This window comes from Salmo salar, chromosome 20 (assembly GCF_965601325.2).
Source record: "Salmo salar chromosome 20, fSalSal1, whole genome shotgun sequence".
NCBI classification, from domain to species: Eukaryota; Metazoa; Chordata; class Actinopteri; order Salmoniformes; family Salmonidae; genus Salmo; species Salmo salar.
Window position 1 is genome coordinate 18,877,218 of NC_138310.1, and position 17,321 is coordinate 18,894,538.

At 43.0% G+C, this 17,321-nt stretch overlaps 1 protein-coding gene across 15 annotated transcripts in view; it reads right to left on the bottom strand.

The window, feature by feature from the left end:
* Positions 1-9: 9 nt before the first annotated feature.
* Positions 10-17,321, bottom strand: part of LOC106579975 (phosphatidylinositol 4-phosphate 5-kinase-like protein 1) — a 41,631-nt gene continuing 24,319 nt past the window's right edge. For 2 of the 15 annotated variants that reach the window (XM_045703033.2, XM_014160452.3), the window contains exons 2-10: positions 2,910-3,137; positions 2,644-2,694; positions 2,361-2,515; positions 2,122-2,246; positions 1,556-1,590; positions 1,423-1,478; positions 1,207-1,319; positions 916-1,078; positions 10-717 (exon numbers count right to left, since the gene is read on the bottom strand). In XM_045703033.2, coding sequence (XP_045558989.1) covers positions 294-717; positions 916-1,078; positions 1,207-1,319; positions 1,423-1,478; positions 1,556-1,590; positions 2,122-2,246; positions 2,361-2,515; positions 2,644-2,694; positions 2,910-3,137 — 1,350 coding nt within the window. In that variant the 3' untranslated portion in view covers positions 10-293. Of the gene's footprint in view, positions 718-915; positions 1,079-1,206; positions 1,320-1,422; positions 1,479-1,555; positions 1,591-2,121; positions 2,247-2,360; positions 2,516-2,643; positions 2,695-2,909; positions 3,138-3,753; positions 5,520-7,929; positions 7,982-14,531; positions 14,739-17,321 lie in introns of those variants that run through there. The other 13 variants (XM_082966261.1, XM_045703037.2, XM_082966257.1 and 10 more) reach the window with 12 other exon arrangements.

Here is a 17,321-nt window from a genome sequence, read left to right on the forward strand (position 1 = left end):
AGTTCATGGTTTCTTATGCAGTGACAGGTTTTATTATTGATTCTCTATTCACGACTTATTCCAATACATTTTTATACACATTCATACATGATTTTTGAAAAACCTGTCACAGTTGTTTGGGGGGAAATATAACTAATGTAAAATTCCTCTAGATATTTTTTTTTACATAATAGGCTACCACTGCAACAGAAGCTATTTGGTGCCACCTACTGTTCATGCTGTTCACAAACCAAGTTTGATTATTCACTTGACAGTCTCTTCTGTGTCTTTCAATGGGCTTCAGTGTCCCTGTTTTACTTGGTGTGGTCCTTTACCCACTGGCAGAACCTCTGGGAGTAGGTAGCTGGGCTGACAGTGGAGAAGGCTCTGCCAGGGAAGCGCAGACTCTTCCACAGGTTCTCCTGCCTTTTCTTCACACCGTACACAGTGAAAAAGTCTACAATACCCACAAAGTAGCGCAGCTTTGGTCCGTCTATGACATGCACTGAGTTTTTTAAATTAGGCAGCAGCCTACGGTGATGAGCTTGGAACTCCAGGAGTTCTGCATCTGTACGGTTTACCTCCTGGAGGGGGATTCCATGGCCAGAGTGTTCCCCTGTATTCTGGACGTGGTCTAACCCACTGTCTATTGTATCTGATGCCAGTCGAGCAGAGTACCCCTCCAACAATGGAATAGTGGGGGGATCTTCCTCTGCGGGACTGTCTTGGTCCATGGGCCTGCAGAGGAAAGACCATTCAAGAACTGAATAACAAAGAGAGAACAATCAGCTTAAGAGTAAAATACCTGATTTATTTCCAATTATCTTCTCACTGTGTTACTTTACATTAGCTGCATGTCTGGAAGGTCCACAAAAGAAAACTAGTGTGTTACTTGTTTTTCATACAGTAGATCATTGTTCTCCACTGAACACTTACTTTACAGTACGCATGCTCAGGTTGCTAAAGGAGTGCTTCCTGTCCAGCTCATCTTGGTGCAAGGGTTGATGGGCCAGCAGGATACTGTAGTCAAGCACATTGAGGCTACGGAGGAAGGCTGAGTCTATTTCAACCTGATCCACAAGCCAGGAGCGCTGCTTATCTGTCAACACATGATAAATGTTGACTTCTTAGGGGAACGTATGTGGTTTTACCTTTCAATTGATAATAGACACAAAGAAAGAACATCCCCTCAAGTACTGACAGATATAGGACATACGAGACTCTTACCCAGAATGATGTGCTTTCCTTCAAAGTTGTTATCCTTCAGAATCTTAGTAACTGGGTTTTCCGTAGATGCAGGGTCAGTCCACCTACCCACCTCACAGCCCTTGATGTCATATCTAAGAGACAAAGCCAAAATTGGCAACAAACAATCCAGAAAGAGATTTAAAAAAAATGTAATCTGTAATCATCTTTCATAACTACAATACAAACAATGTTTACCTGGTATTAATCCTCTCGTCCGGGTAAAACACATTCTGCATCACAATGAAATACTTCTGGGGGAGAGTGAGAGAAAAGTTACTTACAGAGTAAAAAAATGACTTTGTGAAATTTTGTGTTTCATTAAAATTACCTTTGTTTTATTTGGAATTTGGATGCTATAGAGACCTGGAATAAGAAAATAAGAATATGAACATCTGACAAAGGTGACAGTCCATCTGTCGTGATATTTAGTACTTTTTTTATTTTAACCCCTTTTTCTCCCTAATTTTGATTTTGTCTCATCGCTGCAACTCCCCAATGGGCCTGGGAGGCAAAGTTTGAGTCATGCGTCCTCCGAAACATGACCCGCCAAACCGTGCTTCTTAACACCCACCTGCTTAACCCGGAAGCCAGCCGCACCAATGTGTCTGAGGAAACACTGTTCAACTGATGACTGAGGTCCACCTGCAGGCACCCAGGCCCGCCACAAGGAGTCGCTAGAGCGCAATGAGCCAAATAAAGCCCCCCCAGCCAAACCCTCCCCTTACCCGGACGACGCTGGGCCAATTGTGCGCCTCCCTATGGGACTTCAGATCACAGCCGGTTGCGATACAGCCCGAGATCGAACCTGGGTCTGTGGTGACGCCTCTAGCGGCACCACTCGGGAGGCCCTGTCATTTGATATTTTGATCTTAAGCTGTTGGACTTCTCTCTCACCCAGGAACCTGACCATCAGTGAGTGGGGGTATTTCTCCAAATGATCCATATACGCCTTCAGGTTGGATAGAAAAAATGTAACCTCCCGCGTATTCTGTGTCTTTAGGAAGAACCTCTTGTCATTCCTAAGGAGGAAAAAAAAAGACATTTACTACATGTGCTACTATGTAGAGTTGACATAGATTAGGTGTGTTGTGTGTACATTTATGAGGTTTATGATGTCCTCCAGCAGGACTCACGTGAGGAAGAAGTCAGCCTTGCTCTTGGAGTTGCTGATGAACTGTAGATAGCAGCCATGTGAAGAGAGGGACCTCTGGTACTCCTCCTCTGTTATATCCAGGGACCGCCGCAGGCTGGCAAACACAGGCCCTGCAAACGTCTGCATCTCCAAGTCCTGCAGGGGGAGGTAACAGAGGACCGTGGTTCGAAACTGAAACGTGTCCCAAAAAACATGTACTTAAATAGGCAGTAAGCTGTTGGGATTGGTTTAACATATTTGTTTGAATAGTGATTAAATAGCACCTTGTGGACTTGAGTCTCCGCCGATTTGTAATGTTCAGCAGAAAGTTTATCCTGATTGAAACAAGATCAACTCATTATAAAACCACAATTAAAGGTTTCTTGTCATAGAAGTAACTAAGGGAAAGCTATGTACAATGCAGGTACTGTATGTAGAGTCATTTTCTCAGAGCTGGGTCAATGCCGTAAGTTCCAATGGTATAAAACTGTATTCTATGTGACAGTTGAAATAGTGTGTATATTGTTGTGTAGTCTATAGGTTTGCTCACAGGTACTGTTGTGTTGTTGCTGGTCTGTAGGACAGCATGCAGGCCCTCTTTCATAAGACAGGTGAGGCTGCATAAGTCATGTTCCTGGTTGGTCTTAAACACCCCTAGCATCCTCCATGTAAATGTAAATGTGATGTAAATGTAAATCCATCTTCTCCTCAGACCCCACCATCGCCTTCGCCTGGCTGTCCCAAAGTGACACAGGCGCAGATCGCTCCTCTTATCCATCTGACAATCACACACACCACAAACAACTCACAGTCACCAGAGGCTCACCAGGAGGGTACCACACACATAGACTGTACACACACACACACACACACACACACACACACACACACACACACACACCCTCTGGATCTACATTGTATAGCTAAAAATGTGCAGTTAAAACAATAACAAAGAACACACCTGCCACTGTTTCCATAAGAAGCTGACAGATGGGGTTGGAGAAATGTAACCACTCAAATTCATAGACAGAGCTATAGATGCAAGGATAAACCTTCCATGATTTCTAAATGATAGTTTTAACCATGTTTTGGGACTATGCAGTGTTTGTTTACATGTACTTTGTTTACAAACATTGGAGTAAAACAAGCTTATATATTTTGGGTTCTGATAGAGTTGTGACAGTCAAGTCCAAAAATGGATGTAGCAACTGCAGATTTCCCCTTAACATTTTTTTTTTTTAAGAAATGGGAATTACGTCTCATGTCGTAGACAACATAACATTAAAACAACAGTTGACCAACATAATTACATCCATTGATCGAATGTGAGACGCTACTCAGACATTGTTATTTGTTGTAACTGTCATGAAAGCTGACAACCACGTCGTTCTTACCTTACCAGCCTACTTTCCTCGTGTTGTCCTTTATGCTTTGATGCCTTGCTGTACAAGGGAAGTATCTGAATTCAGTGAAAATCATTGGAGATATTTGAAGCCTATGCTTTTACCATTTTCATATGCGTGTGGATAGCATTTTGGACCGTAAAGATAAAAACATACACATTTTCATGACAGCGATCGGCTTCCTTTTTCAGACATGAGCGGGCCTAGTGCCGCATACCATGGTAAAGCGGGTTGGGCAAAATCTTCAGGGTGTGTTACACCTGGGCTGTATTTACTAGCTGGAAACCAAACAGCCAACAAAAGCGAACGGAACTGAACAATGACGCACATCATTGGTAGTGACCTACCTGAATTTGCCCAATAGAAACTCTTGTTTTCTATGGAAAACGTTTTGTATTGGCAACTGTTTACTCAGGTGTGCACTAATGATTACACCCATGCAGGCGTAAAACGTGTGTCGTAATGACTTATGGTTTTTGAATCTGCCACTGCAGGCTAGTAGACTGCTACGTTATCGTCATCATGACAAAGGCCCGAATTCGGGAACTAAACTGTACTGGTTGTGATTTTACTATGTTATTTATCTGACTTATGAATGTCTGATTTCTGTTAAAATTTGCTCCGTAAAGATTGGAATCTCAGGAACGCTGTCCATTCTTCGGTGCTTGTCCCATAGATATAGATAGAGGACTTGTATCTGTATCTGTGCAACTATAGACTACTAGCGTCTGTGACCGCTTGGGCAGCGCCCAGGCGGAATGAGTGCCTCCTCTCATTGAAGCAATGAATATTCAAGGCCTACCGCGATACTGCAGGCATTGTTAGCGTAAAACAGCATCCCCCACTATAGTGAATGGAAAAATCTTTGTGGTGAATCTTTGTGTAAATAAAAATGTTTTTAGAAGACAGTCATGTTAGCAATAATTGCTTCTAATACACCAGATTTATGTCCTTGAACAGATTATTTTAAAATCGCACACAGAAGAAGTTAAGGATAATTTAGTTACTAATTGCAGCCTGTAGTACCCCGGGTTCCCTTCAATTTGAGTTACTCAATGAGATGGGGCCGCACTGACCAAGACTGCAACATGACTTCTTGGAGTAGCTCAAACTGTGTATGTTATGTTTATTTTTATTTTACCTTTATTTAACTAGGCAAGTCAGTTAAGAACAAATTCTTATTTTCAATGAAGGCCTAGGAACAGTGGGTTAACTGCCTTGTTCAGGGGCAGAACGACAGATGTTTACCTTGTCAGCTCGGGGATTCGATCTTGCAACCTTTCGGTTACTATGTCTCCAGATGCCATCTCAACCGACTTAATTTGGCTTCAATATGCTATTGAGTATTCACATAGGAATTAATGGTGTCACGTGATCGATGGCTTTGTCTATTCATATATACAGTCATAGGTATTTTGGCTATCTCCATTTTAAAGTAGTCAGTTTTCTTCTTTTGTGTATTAAAAAAGAGTAAAGCTAATATTGGTTATTTGCTGCCACCTGCAGTGCTGGAGTCCTGAACCAAATCTTGTGTCATTCAATATTGTGGCCACTCGATGGCGGTTATATAGGTTAAAGCCATTTACAAACCATAACACCCAATTTGAAGAAGAAGACAATGCTCTGATCATTAGCTGATTGCTTCCAACCAATAGGATTCCCCACCCAGTTGACTACTTTAAAATGGTGGAAGCCCTGAATGGCAATGTCCATGCTAAAACAAGTTATATCCATGATGAGTCCTCTATCTATCTCTATGGTATGTCCCCATTGAGATCTAACTTATTAGTTTTCTAATCAAACCAAAGTTTATTGATCAAGTACACTGTAGGCCAACAGTAAAATGCTTGCTTGCTAATTTTGCAGTGCCCCGTTTCCGATAGTGATTAAGCCTAAATATATATATATATAATATATATATATAATATATATATATATATATATATATATATATATATATATATATATTATATTTGTTAGCTTTGCTACAAAATATGAATGAAAATGACTCCAATGGTGAGGAAGACATGAATCATGATGGCATCTCTGACGAGTATTCTTCTGATTCTGAGCCTCAACCTGAACCTAAACCTCCATGGCCTAACCGCAAAAAAGCCAGAACTGTGCACACTGAGCAAGTGCTCACACCACCATCAAATGTAACCGTAAGACCGGAAAAAGAAGGCACCATTTGGAATAGAACAAGCCGGTGAGAATTCTACAGGCTATTATCAGTAGAAAATGTCATCACTGAGGGAGCAGGCCCTACATCTCAAGTAAGAAACTAAATCAGCAACGCACTCAACAGCTGTCCTTGTTTAGGCTATGTGATATGGACATGCTCCAACTGATCATTGACTTTTTGACTGCTGTCATATCAACACTTACATTTATAATGCCATTATTGCTTTTGTGATGATTTTCACTATTATGAAGCACACTTGGCGCTTGTAGTGATGATTAGGCTACTGATGTTTTTGCAATTCAACCATGCATCTTGCTGACCGTGTGTCTTGGTGGTTGGGGTATTTATTTTTATTTTGTCGTGATAAAAATAAGCTTATACCGGGTTCAAACACCAATCCTTTCTGTTTCATAGTGGTAGCAAAGGCACTGCACTGAACCCTTTAATATATAGGTTACTAATATATATCCACATAGGAGGTCCCGTAATTATTTTATTTTTTTGCCGCTCTATGGAAATCAAATGGGCGTCTAACGGATTTGTTCTGGCAACGGCCCTGCATATGGCAGCGAAAACTGTAGCACTACCCCCTCTGGGCCGGGGCGGCCACTGTACAGGGGATCATAGTGTTGAGATGAGGGTATACCCAAGCATAGATCGGTAGAGGGTTGGGGTTTCTGAACAGGGCAAATAATGGATTGATATCCAGGGAGAAGGAAGTAATTAGGTGGGGTCCTTTGGCTGGGGGAGTATGCTCAGTTTGCCTGGGATATGCCCTGCCCAAGGTATGTGAAGCACCAGGAAATAAAAGGCCTGCAGTCATGCCTGGTGTAGAAAGGGACGTGGCCTATGGGATAGACAGGAATTTATGAGGCCCAATAAAGGTGATGGATCACATATTCTGTCATTATTGCCGCCTCCAGTTTTTTCTAGGGCTTAGGTTGTGAGAATGCTGTTCATTGACTACAGCTCAATGTTCAACACCATAGTGCCTACAAAGCTCATCACTAAGCTAAGGACCCTGGGACTAAACACCTCTCTCTGCAACTGGATCCTGGACTTTGTGACGGGCCGCCCCCAGGTGGTAAGGGTAGGAAACAACACATCTACCATACTGATCCTCAACACGGGTGCCCCTCAGGGGTGCGTGCTTAGTCCCCTCTTGTACTCCCTGTTCACCCACGACTGAGTGGCCAAGCACAACTCCAACACCATCATTACGTTTCTGATGACACAACAGTGTTAGGCCTGATCACCGACAATGATGAGACAGCCTATAGGGAGGTCAGAGACCTGGCAGTGTGGTGCCAGGACAACAACCTCTTCCTCAACGTGATCAAGACAAAGGAGATGATCGTGGACTACAGGAAAGGAGGGCCGAACACGTCCCCATTCACATCGATGGGGCTGTAGTGGAGCAGTTCGAGAGTTTCAAGTTCCTTGGTGTCCACATCATCAACAAACTATCATGGTCAAAACACACCAAGAAAGTCATGAAGAGGGCACGACAACACCTTTTCAACCCTCAGGAGACTGAAAAAAATTGGGATGGGTCCCAAGATTCTAAAAAGTTCTACAGCTGCACCGTCGAGAGTATCCTGACCGGTTCTATCCCTGCCTGGTATGGCAACTGCTCGGGCATCCGACCGCAAGGCGCTACAGAGGGTAGTGCGTAAAGTCCGCATCACTGGGGCCAAGCTTCCTGCCATCCAGGACCTATATACTAGGCGGTGTCAGAGGAAGGCCCAAAACCTTGTCAAAGACTCCAGTCACCCAAGACATAGACTGCTGAACAATTAATCAAATGGCCACCCAGACTATTTGCTTTTACCTCCCCCTTGGTTTTTACACTGCTGCTACTCACTGTTTATTATCTATGCATAGTCACTTTAACCTTGCCTACATGTACAAATTACCTCAACTCACCTGTACCCCCGCACATTGACTCGGTACCGGTACCCCCTGTATATAGCCTCACTCACCTTCTTGGTGAAATAGCCCTTACACAGCCTGGAGGTGTGTTGGGTCCTTGTCCTGTTGAAAAACAAATGATAGTCCCACTAAGCGCAAACATAATGGGTTGGCGTATCGCTGCAGAATGCTATGGTAGCCATGCTGGTTAAGTGTGCCTCGAATTCTAAATAAATAACTGACAGTGTCACCAGCCAAGCACCATCACACCTCGTCCTCCATGCTTCACGGTGGGAACCACACATGCGTAGATCATCTGTTCACCTACTCTGCGTCTCACAAAGCCACAGCGGTTGGAACCAAAAATCTGAAATTTGGACTCATCAGACCAAAGGACCGATTTCCACCGGTCTAATGTCCATTGCTTGTGTTTCTTGGCCCAAGCAAGTCTCTTCTTCTTATTGGTGTCCTTTAGTAGTGGTTTCTTTGCAGCAATTCGACCATGAAGGCCTGATTCACGCAGTCTCCTCTGAACAGTTGATTTTGAGATGTGTCTGTTACTTGAACTCTATGAAGCATTTATTTGGGCTGCAATCTGAGGTGCAGTTAACTCTAATGAACTTATCCTCTGCAGCAGCGGTCACTCTGGGTCTTCCTTTCCTGTGGCGGTCCTCATGAGAGCCAGTTTCATCATAGCACTTGATGGTTTTTGCGACTGCACTTGAAGAAACTTTCAAAGTTCTTGGAATTTTCCGGATTGACTGACCTTCATGGATTAAAGTAATGATGGACTGTTGTTTCTCTTTGCTTATTTGTGCTGTTCTTGCCATAATATGGACTTGGTCTTTTACCAAATAGGTCCATTTCTGTATACCACCCCTACCTTGTCACAACACATCTGACTGGCTCAAACGCATTAAGGAAAGAAATTCTACAAATTAACTTTTAACAAGGCACACAACTTAATTTAAATGCATTCCAGGTGACTACATCATGAAGCTGGTTGAGAGAATGCCAAGAGTGTGCAAAGCGGTCATCACTTTAGTTTATTTAGTAAATATTTTCTTAACTCTATTTTCTTAAAACTGCATTGTTGGTTAAGGGCTTGTAAGTAAGCATTTGACGTTAAGGTCTACACCTGTTGTATTCGGCCCATGTGACAAATAACATTTGATTTGATATGATGATCTAGACGGGAATTTATGAGGCCCAGTAAAGGTGATGGATCATATATTGTCATTATTGCCGCCTCCAGTTTCTTCTACAGCTTAGGTTGTATACCCAGTGGGTAGGACGGGGTGGCAATGAGGGACTGGAGAAAGGACCCCAGGACTGCTCCTGTCAGTGGGATGAGGCCCAGCTGGGGAGATGTGAGGAATGCAGTGATCTAAAAAGGGCAGGCCTGCTAATGTCAGCCGAGTTGACATGCCCCGGGTCAAGAGAGGCCACCTCAGCTGTAAGGCCTGAGGGAGACCCAAGGTCACAGGCCCATAGGCAGGTTAGTAAATACCTCAGGCTCTATAGATACCATGAACAGTGTGTGACGAACATACTGGAAATGGACCCAGGCTCATGTGTGGATGGGAGGTCATGTCCAAAGTTATGACTCGGGTAGTGGCTCATGTGTAAAATGGCCCTGCGGCACTATAACAGAGGTGGGGGTCGATAGAGAGATTAATGAAACCTTGCCTTGGTTATGGAAGAGGCCTGTTACACTGTACATATTAGGTGTGAACGACCCCCTGGAGAGGTGGGAATAGAAATGTGGGTACAGTCCCAACCAACCCCCGGGGATTTGGAGTGGGTGAATTGAACTCACTTTGCGGAACTGGATAAGTGTGTGAGTAAGGCAAGGACTTCACCTTGGATGTAGACAGGAATTCCTGGGGAACTTCTAGGTGCTCTTTGCACCAGGTGGAGCCTGGGAGAAGGGTATAATTGCACAAGGCTACGAGGATCGGGCACGGTGCGCTGAAATCGTATACCCAGGTGTTTGCCATTGATAAGGCTTGTGTATGGTGTGGTCTGCAAACCAGGGAGGTGCTGAACTATGTGAAACCATGCCTGAATAAACTGGATTGGAGAAACAATTACTGAATAGATAGATACCAGTATCTGGCCATGGTTTATTCAGCAGGAGACACATAGGACACCCAAGTGATTAAGGTACCCTATGCTCTGAGTGTAGGACCATCCCCCTGAGTGTTAACTAAGGAGAAGGATGTGACCGTTATAGCATGAGCCAGGGTCAAGCTGGATTGTTTCAGACTAAAGGACGTTAGAGGGAGAAAAAAAAGGGCACCCGAGGAAACCAGGTGGAAGAGGTTAGCCGGTGGAGGTAGGGTTTGAATTGTAATAAGGAAACTTTCAAGCCGCGGCTATGTGAGTGGAGGTCTGATTGGTCAGACGTTCACACAGGAATGGATGAATGAGTGGCTGAATAGCTGGGGCTGGGAGGTTAGGCGAAAATTGAGATATAAGCACCCGGCTTTACACGTTGCAAACCCCCTGCTCTATGGCCACCGAGTTCACCAGTGGAGACAGGAACTATGTGACGGTAGGGTGTTGGAAAGGCTGGACTGGGTTGGTTCTAACAGGATTTATACTAATGCCACCTGTGAAGAAGCGAGGGCCTGCACTGTATCGTTAGAGATATGGGGGCACGTCGTAGTAGAGGGTTTTACTAGGATGACCTATTTTACTAGGTTGGCAGATTTGGTTGGGAGCGTCCTGGAGGTACCCCTGTGGTTGGTTTATGGTTTACCTATTGGAGAGAATCCCATTGAAACCAGGTAGGGACAAGTACTATAAATGGGGGGCCTTAATTGCTTGGCAAGCTATGGATGCTGGGGTGGAGTTGTATGGTGCCCTGAGGCCAGTATTGTGGGTACTAGAGGCATTTAGATGTTTTTATTTAACCTTTATTTAACTAGGCAAGTCAGTTAAGAACATATTCATATTTACAATGACAGCCTACCAAAAGGCAAAAGACCTCCTGCGGGGGTAGGGGTGCACTTAGGACTATACCTGGTGGTGTGTGTGTGTGAATATGAGCAACAAGAATGTGCAGCAACAGGGCATAATAGGAACGTCACGCAAGGATGGAATATGCTGTGGAGAGGAGCCTACCTCCCGGTGCCTGAGGCAGGGGCGGAAATCCCGGAGGGACGGGGGGGACACGACCCCCCCATCCTGGGAAAAATATGATTTGTCCCCCCCAATATATCACTGAAACATAACTATGTAATTTAAATAATATTAATAATACACAATGAAAGCAATTGTGCTGATTATAGACACTTAATAGCTCGTTTTTAAGTTTCAAAAGATTGCGACCCACCCTTTGCCTCACAATGGTTTGATCCACTGCCAGTTCCTTAGCTTGCTAGGTAACAGAGAGGTCGTATCTACTGTCTGAAAGGCACTCAATGCACGTAACTGACGTGAGGTTAATCCAGTCAATCGCGCACACACACTAGCTGAATATGCAGAGCTAGCGCGCAAATATTAACTATTAAGCTAGCTAGTACCTATTCCATTTATGTGGCGTCGTCAAAGATGGAATCAGCATGCAGATGATGTAAGTTAGTGCTTCAAAGTCCCTGTGATAAGGTTAGCGATAAACTGAAATCCAAACTGAACAGAACTGCACTCTCTTCTACCATTGTCTTAAATATATTTAATGGTCTCGTTGCAAAAGCTAAATTGTCGCAAGGGAACTTTTATTTATTTATTTTATTTCACCTTTATTTAAGCCGGGTAGCAAAGATTATAGCAAACACCAATGAAACTGAATTGGTGCTCGCTAGCTTTGCAAATTCAGCAATTGTTGGAAGCCAGCCAATATGAAACAAACTATTAAAATTACAAAAGGTTGCAGCATATGTTGTGTAAATGGTGAACTCATACAGCTGTCAACTCTTGTCATTTTAATCCGTTTCACATTTGCTAGCTACCTTTTAGATCGAAGCCCAAATAGAATGATTGAAGATGATAGAAGCCCATCTCCTACTGTAAATAACCTACACACTGTGTGTGTAGCCAGCCAGCCAGCCAGGTAGAAAAATGGCAGAAAAATAAAAGACGGACATCAGAGTATTTTTCAATACACCAAAACGCATAGTAAGAACCCTAGTAGCCTAATATCTCAAAGACTAGTTGATAAAATGTTCATAAGAAAGAAATGAAATTCTAATGGTAATGTTTCACAATGATGTCATTAGGCAGAGCAGGCAACAGATGGCACACAGACAGCAGAGTTGGGGACAGATATGCAGGGACAGACTGGCAGAGACAGGGAGTCTCAGGTAAGTTTGTTGAGTCTTTGTTTGGCAACATTACGAAAGGTTCTCAATTTTTTTTACTTGTAAAATAGGAACATAATTGGGAAATGCCATGGATACCCCCACTCTCAATTTAAACTGGTGACTGAACTAAGATTTGTTAAAGGCAATGGTATTGCTGTTGTGATTAGTTGTGTAGTTTTGGGTACCGGTAGTTAGGAGTACGGCAAACACCTTATTTCTTTGGTTCCTCAATATACATTTACCATATTACAATGTAGGCTATGTGTTACAGCACTACTTTTGGTGTCCCCCTCAGGAATTGCTCTTGAGAAAATGTCATGTAATTGTCCCCTCCAAAGTTGATATCAGATTTTCGCCCCTGGCCTGAGGGAGCTCGAGGGGTAAGGTTGGGATATATTCATGAGGGGATCGTGCAGTCATGGGGAAGTCCAGGTCGGGCAGAATCCGTACCATTCACTTGGCGGATGGAAAGGTTTTCTACCAGGAGAGAGAGTTAATCCATGGAGCGGGTGTCGGGACCTGGGGGTTGGATGTAGGTCTCCCTCCTGCCTTCGATACAGCTAATTCTGTGTCGAAGGGAACATGAGGCTAAAAAGACTTGAACTTGTTGTGAAAAGAAGAAAAACAGGAAGGACAAGGCTTACTGTTGTCGTCAGCAACTTTGCCAACGAGACCAGCATCAGCCGAGCCAAAGGTAGAGCCGGGGGAATTACCAGAATGGGAGGCAGAGGGAAGTGTGATGAAACATGAACTTCCACAAACCCCTTCTTTGACGTCCTTCTGGTAGATGACAAGCAACAAGGGCTGGGAGTTTGGGGAGGGGGAGTCCAGTATGGATCAGATGTAACCGGTTTTAAGGGAGTAAATGAATAAGGGGAAATTATAGTATTGTATGAATCTGATGTAACCAGTTTTGAAGGAGGAGTTGTGTAGGGAGAATATGACAGTATGTAAGTCATGGTTTAAGGCAGTGGTCACCAACCGGTCGATAGCCAAGGCATTCCTAGTCGATTGCCAAACATTTCTGTAAAAAAACAACGATAAGCCTTGTGTTGCCGGTAGGTGCACCCGATTCAAATGCCTTGCGCATGGGATAGGGGCCGTGTTCCCATTTTCAACCATTTCATATGTCTGAAGGTACAACTGCCTTCCCAGCAGGGCCGGGGGGAGGAAATCAAGTGCACTATAGGCCTACCACTGGCCAATCAGATGACTCATATTACCGTGTCTGCAGTAACGCAGCAGGCATAAAAGAAAGCTTCAGCAAAGTTGACACTGTGAGGTTTTAAAACCATGACTAGAGAAACTGTCAACGAAAACAGCAAAGAGCTGCTGTTTTTATGAGTGAGTTCATGTTTAAGTTTTTACTCAGCACTGTCAACACTTTCTATTCAATACTTTTATAAGCCATAAAATGTGCGTTCTCCTTACTTCCACTCACGCTACAATCAGCACTGCAGCTTCAATGAATGAGTAGGAAAGTGGATCCATAGGCTTGCGTTGGTATTATTAACGGCTTGGGTATTTTTTTATATCTAGGAATATTTCACTTTCTCTGGTCATAGGCGTAACAACATGAATTTGTGCATGAGGTAGAAATAATGCAGTGTGACTCGAGTTTCGCCAGCAGCTGGAAGCCAGTGTCCGTTTTTGGTCAGTGTCAGCGGAGGAAAGGGAGAGCAGAGGGACATTGAGAGGTGGAACCAGTCTGCTGCTCTCTCCCTCCACTGAGACTGACCATCAGATGCAGGCTCCATCAGCCCAGTAAAATTAAAATGTAAAAAGCGAATTATTCAAATATATCCTCACTCAGCTGTGCCTCACAAGTAATACAACAACTGATCTATTACCGGTGTGATCATATAGCCTACCTCAAATGTTGATCATTTTTTTATGGTCTGAGAAGAACAACAATGCATTGGGAGGGGAATTCAAGCAAAGTCAATATGCTGTGATAATGTTTTGGGCCTATAGCCTACTACACAAACATCATTACTACAGTACTGTTTTTAATAGGTTCATGTTTTAGTTCATATATAAAAAAATGAGAGACAGGATATTTTTGGGGATAATTAGAGTCATTGGAAAGGGCTTTCCTTTAATGGATTTTCCCGACTGGGGCCACTGACCCGAAATAGAGCCGAGTCTCCTCTTTCTTGCTACCGATGGGGTCCATGCCTTGTGTGTGTATAGAAATGTCTATACCTCTTCGTAATGGTGACTATACCTCTTTGTCTTGTGGGACACTAGGTCCCATTACGGTGAGTAACTCCAGGTCCACAACTGAAGGGTTTGTGACGCGCACGCGTGGGTGTGAAACGAATATTTATTTAATGTAAATTGCCGAGCTGAGAAAGTATACTCACCACTCGAATTCTCCTTGTCTTATAATTCACAGGAGAGCCTGATGAACTATGGGTCACCCAACCCCTGATCTAGACGTCTGGCTGAGTGGTTTTTAATAAAGGTTACTACCACCCCAGCAGTCGGCAGCCGAGTTGGAAGCCGGTGCCGCGGTTGGTATCAGCAGGTCTCTAGGGTCGGGACTGGGCTGGAACGGCAACACCCGTAGGTAATAAATCTGAAGTAGAGTTTCATCTCAAGGAGAGGCTTGAGTCGGGCAAGACAGTGGCGAAGATATTGCCGTGTCTCTCTCCAGAATGCGCTGAGGTGTCTCACACCAATTCTTGCGCATGCATTGTTTTATTGTGATAAATGTTTGCCCTTTGTTTATTTTGATCATTTCCCTATTGCATATGTCACTAGTAAAACATTTACCATTAATTTGGTTACATTCATTTCTGTTAATGCATGGATTAATTAGGTCATTTACCGTTCTAATTCTCAGAGTGGAAACATTGTTTGCAGAGTTCACAACCTGCTACTCTTTCTTGTGGGAAACAATTTGTGATTTATTTCATACCATCATTTACGAGCTTTTTCAATTTTGTCATTGTATTTTGTTTGGAGCGCTCCACGTGAGCAATGAGCATGTGTCTGGTTTCTCTGTCCTCGAAATGTGACGGGAGCTCGCGCACCTGAGCAGGCATAGAAGTAGGCTAACTTGCCTGCTGTGCGCAAAAGTAGGAAAGTGCCCATTTGGGGATGTCTGATTTAAGATTGTCTTAACTCACCACCACTAATCAGCGGAGCTTCTCATTATTTGTTTATACCTCACACAGTAAGTCAAGTCTTTTTTTATTACATCCTTTGTGAATGATAATAGTTCCTCACATTATCTGAACAATCCTGATTATCACCAGGCCTCGTTGTGAAAGAGCAAAATGTCATGCTCTTGGGATACTATATATCCAGTGGAAACGTCATAAAATACCTGAACACATTTCCCTTTGCACAAAAACAGCTGTGTCTGTCCCGAGCTCACAGGTGCAGGAAACTCTGGGGGCCCGGAATAGGCTAGTTGATACAATGTGGTAAGTTTGCTAGTGACAGCTTCCGGCCAGACCTTCATATATACAGTCATTGGGTGGACACGGTTGATTGATTTGATACAATGTTGCACTTCACTAGCGATAGCTCAAATCATGACAAATAGAAAGGGAGGCGGGCAGATGGAGTAGAGAGATGAATGCAATTGAAAGAATCAGCATTTTCATCAGGATATATATATATATTTTTGTCGGCTTGATGTATTTTTACTTAGTTGACAATGGAAGTTATAGGCCTACTGCTACATTGGCCTATATAGGGTATCTCTTAGTTCCATGCACTAATTTATTTAGCCGACAATGGCTTACAGTGAATCAATGTGTCCATGGAATTTTTACTTTTAGATTTTTATCATTTTAACATCCAATTTGTGTTATTAACCACATGACAATAATTGTTATTATTGAAATTAAACTGTTCCACGAAAATGTGCATATGAAAATCAAAACTGGCACGCAGATCGGTAGTTAAATGGTTGGATAAATTGTAAGCTTCCCCAAACTTCAAACTCAAACTTGAAACTCACTTGAAACTCACGCGTTGTGAACAGAGTTGTGAACAGAGTGCACATTTATTTGTACTACATAATTACAAAGGGTGTGTCTGTGTGTGTGTGAGAGAGAGAGAGATAAAGAAAGTGGTGTTGTAACCAGGGGCGAAAATCTGATATCAACTTTGGAGGGGACAATTACATGACATTTTCTCAAGAGCAATTCCTGAGGGGGACACCAAAAGTAGTGCTGTAACGCATAGCCTACATTGTAATATGGTAAATGTATATTCAGGAACCAAAGAAATAAGGTGTTTGCCGTACTCCTAACTACCGGTACCCAAAACTACACAACAGCAATACCATTGCCTTTAACAAATCTTAGTTCAGTCACCAGTTTAAGTTGAGAGTGGGGGTATCCATGGCATTTTCCAATTATGTTCCTATTTTACAAGTCAAAAAAATTTAGAACCTTTCATAATGTTGCCAAACAAAGACTCAACAAACTTACCTGAGACTCCCTGTCTCTGCCAGTCTGTCCCTGCATATCTGTCCCCAACTCTGCTGTCTGTGTGCCATCTGTTGCCTGCTCTGCCTAATGACATCATTGTGAAACATTTCCATTAGAATTTTATTTCTTTCTTATGAACATTTTATCAACTAGTCTTTGAGATATTAGGCTACTAGGGTTCTTACTATGCGTTTTGGTGTACTGAAAAATACTCTGATGTCTGTCTTTTATTTTTCTGCCATTTTTCTACCTGGCTGGCTGGCTACACACACACACACACACACACACAGTGTGTAGGTTATTTACAGTAGGAGATGGGCTTCTATCATCTTATCTTTTATCATTCTATTTGGGCTTCGATCTAAAAGGTAGCTAGCAAATGTGAAACGGATTAAAATGACAAGAGTTGACAGCTGTATGAGTTCACCATTTACACAACATATGCTGCAACCTTTTGTAATTTTAATAGTTTGTTTCATATTGGCTGGCTTCCAACAATAGCTGAATTTGCAAAGCTAGCGAGCACCAATTCAGTTTCAGTGGTGTTTGCTATAATCTTTGCTACCCGGGTTAAATAAAGGTGAAATTAAATAAATAAAAGTTCACTTGCGACAATTTAGCTTTTGCAACGAGACCATTAAATATATTTAAGACAATGGTAGAAGAGAGTGTAGTTCTGTTTAGTTTGGACTCCAGTTTATCGCT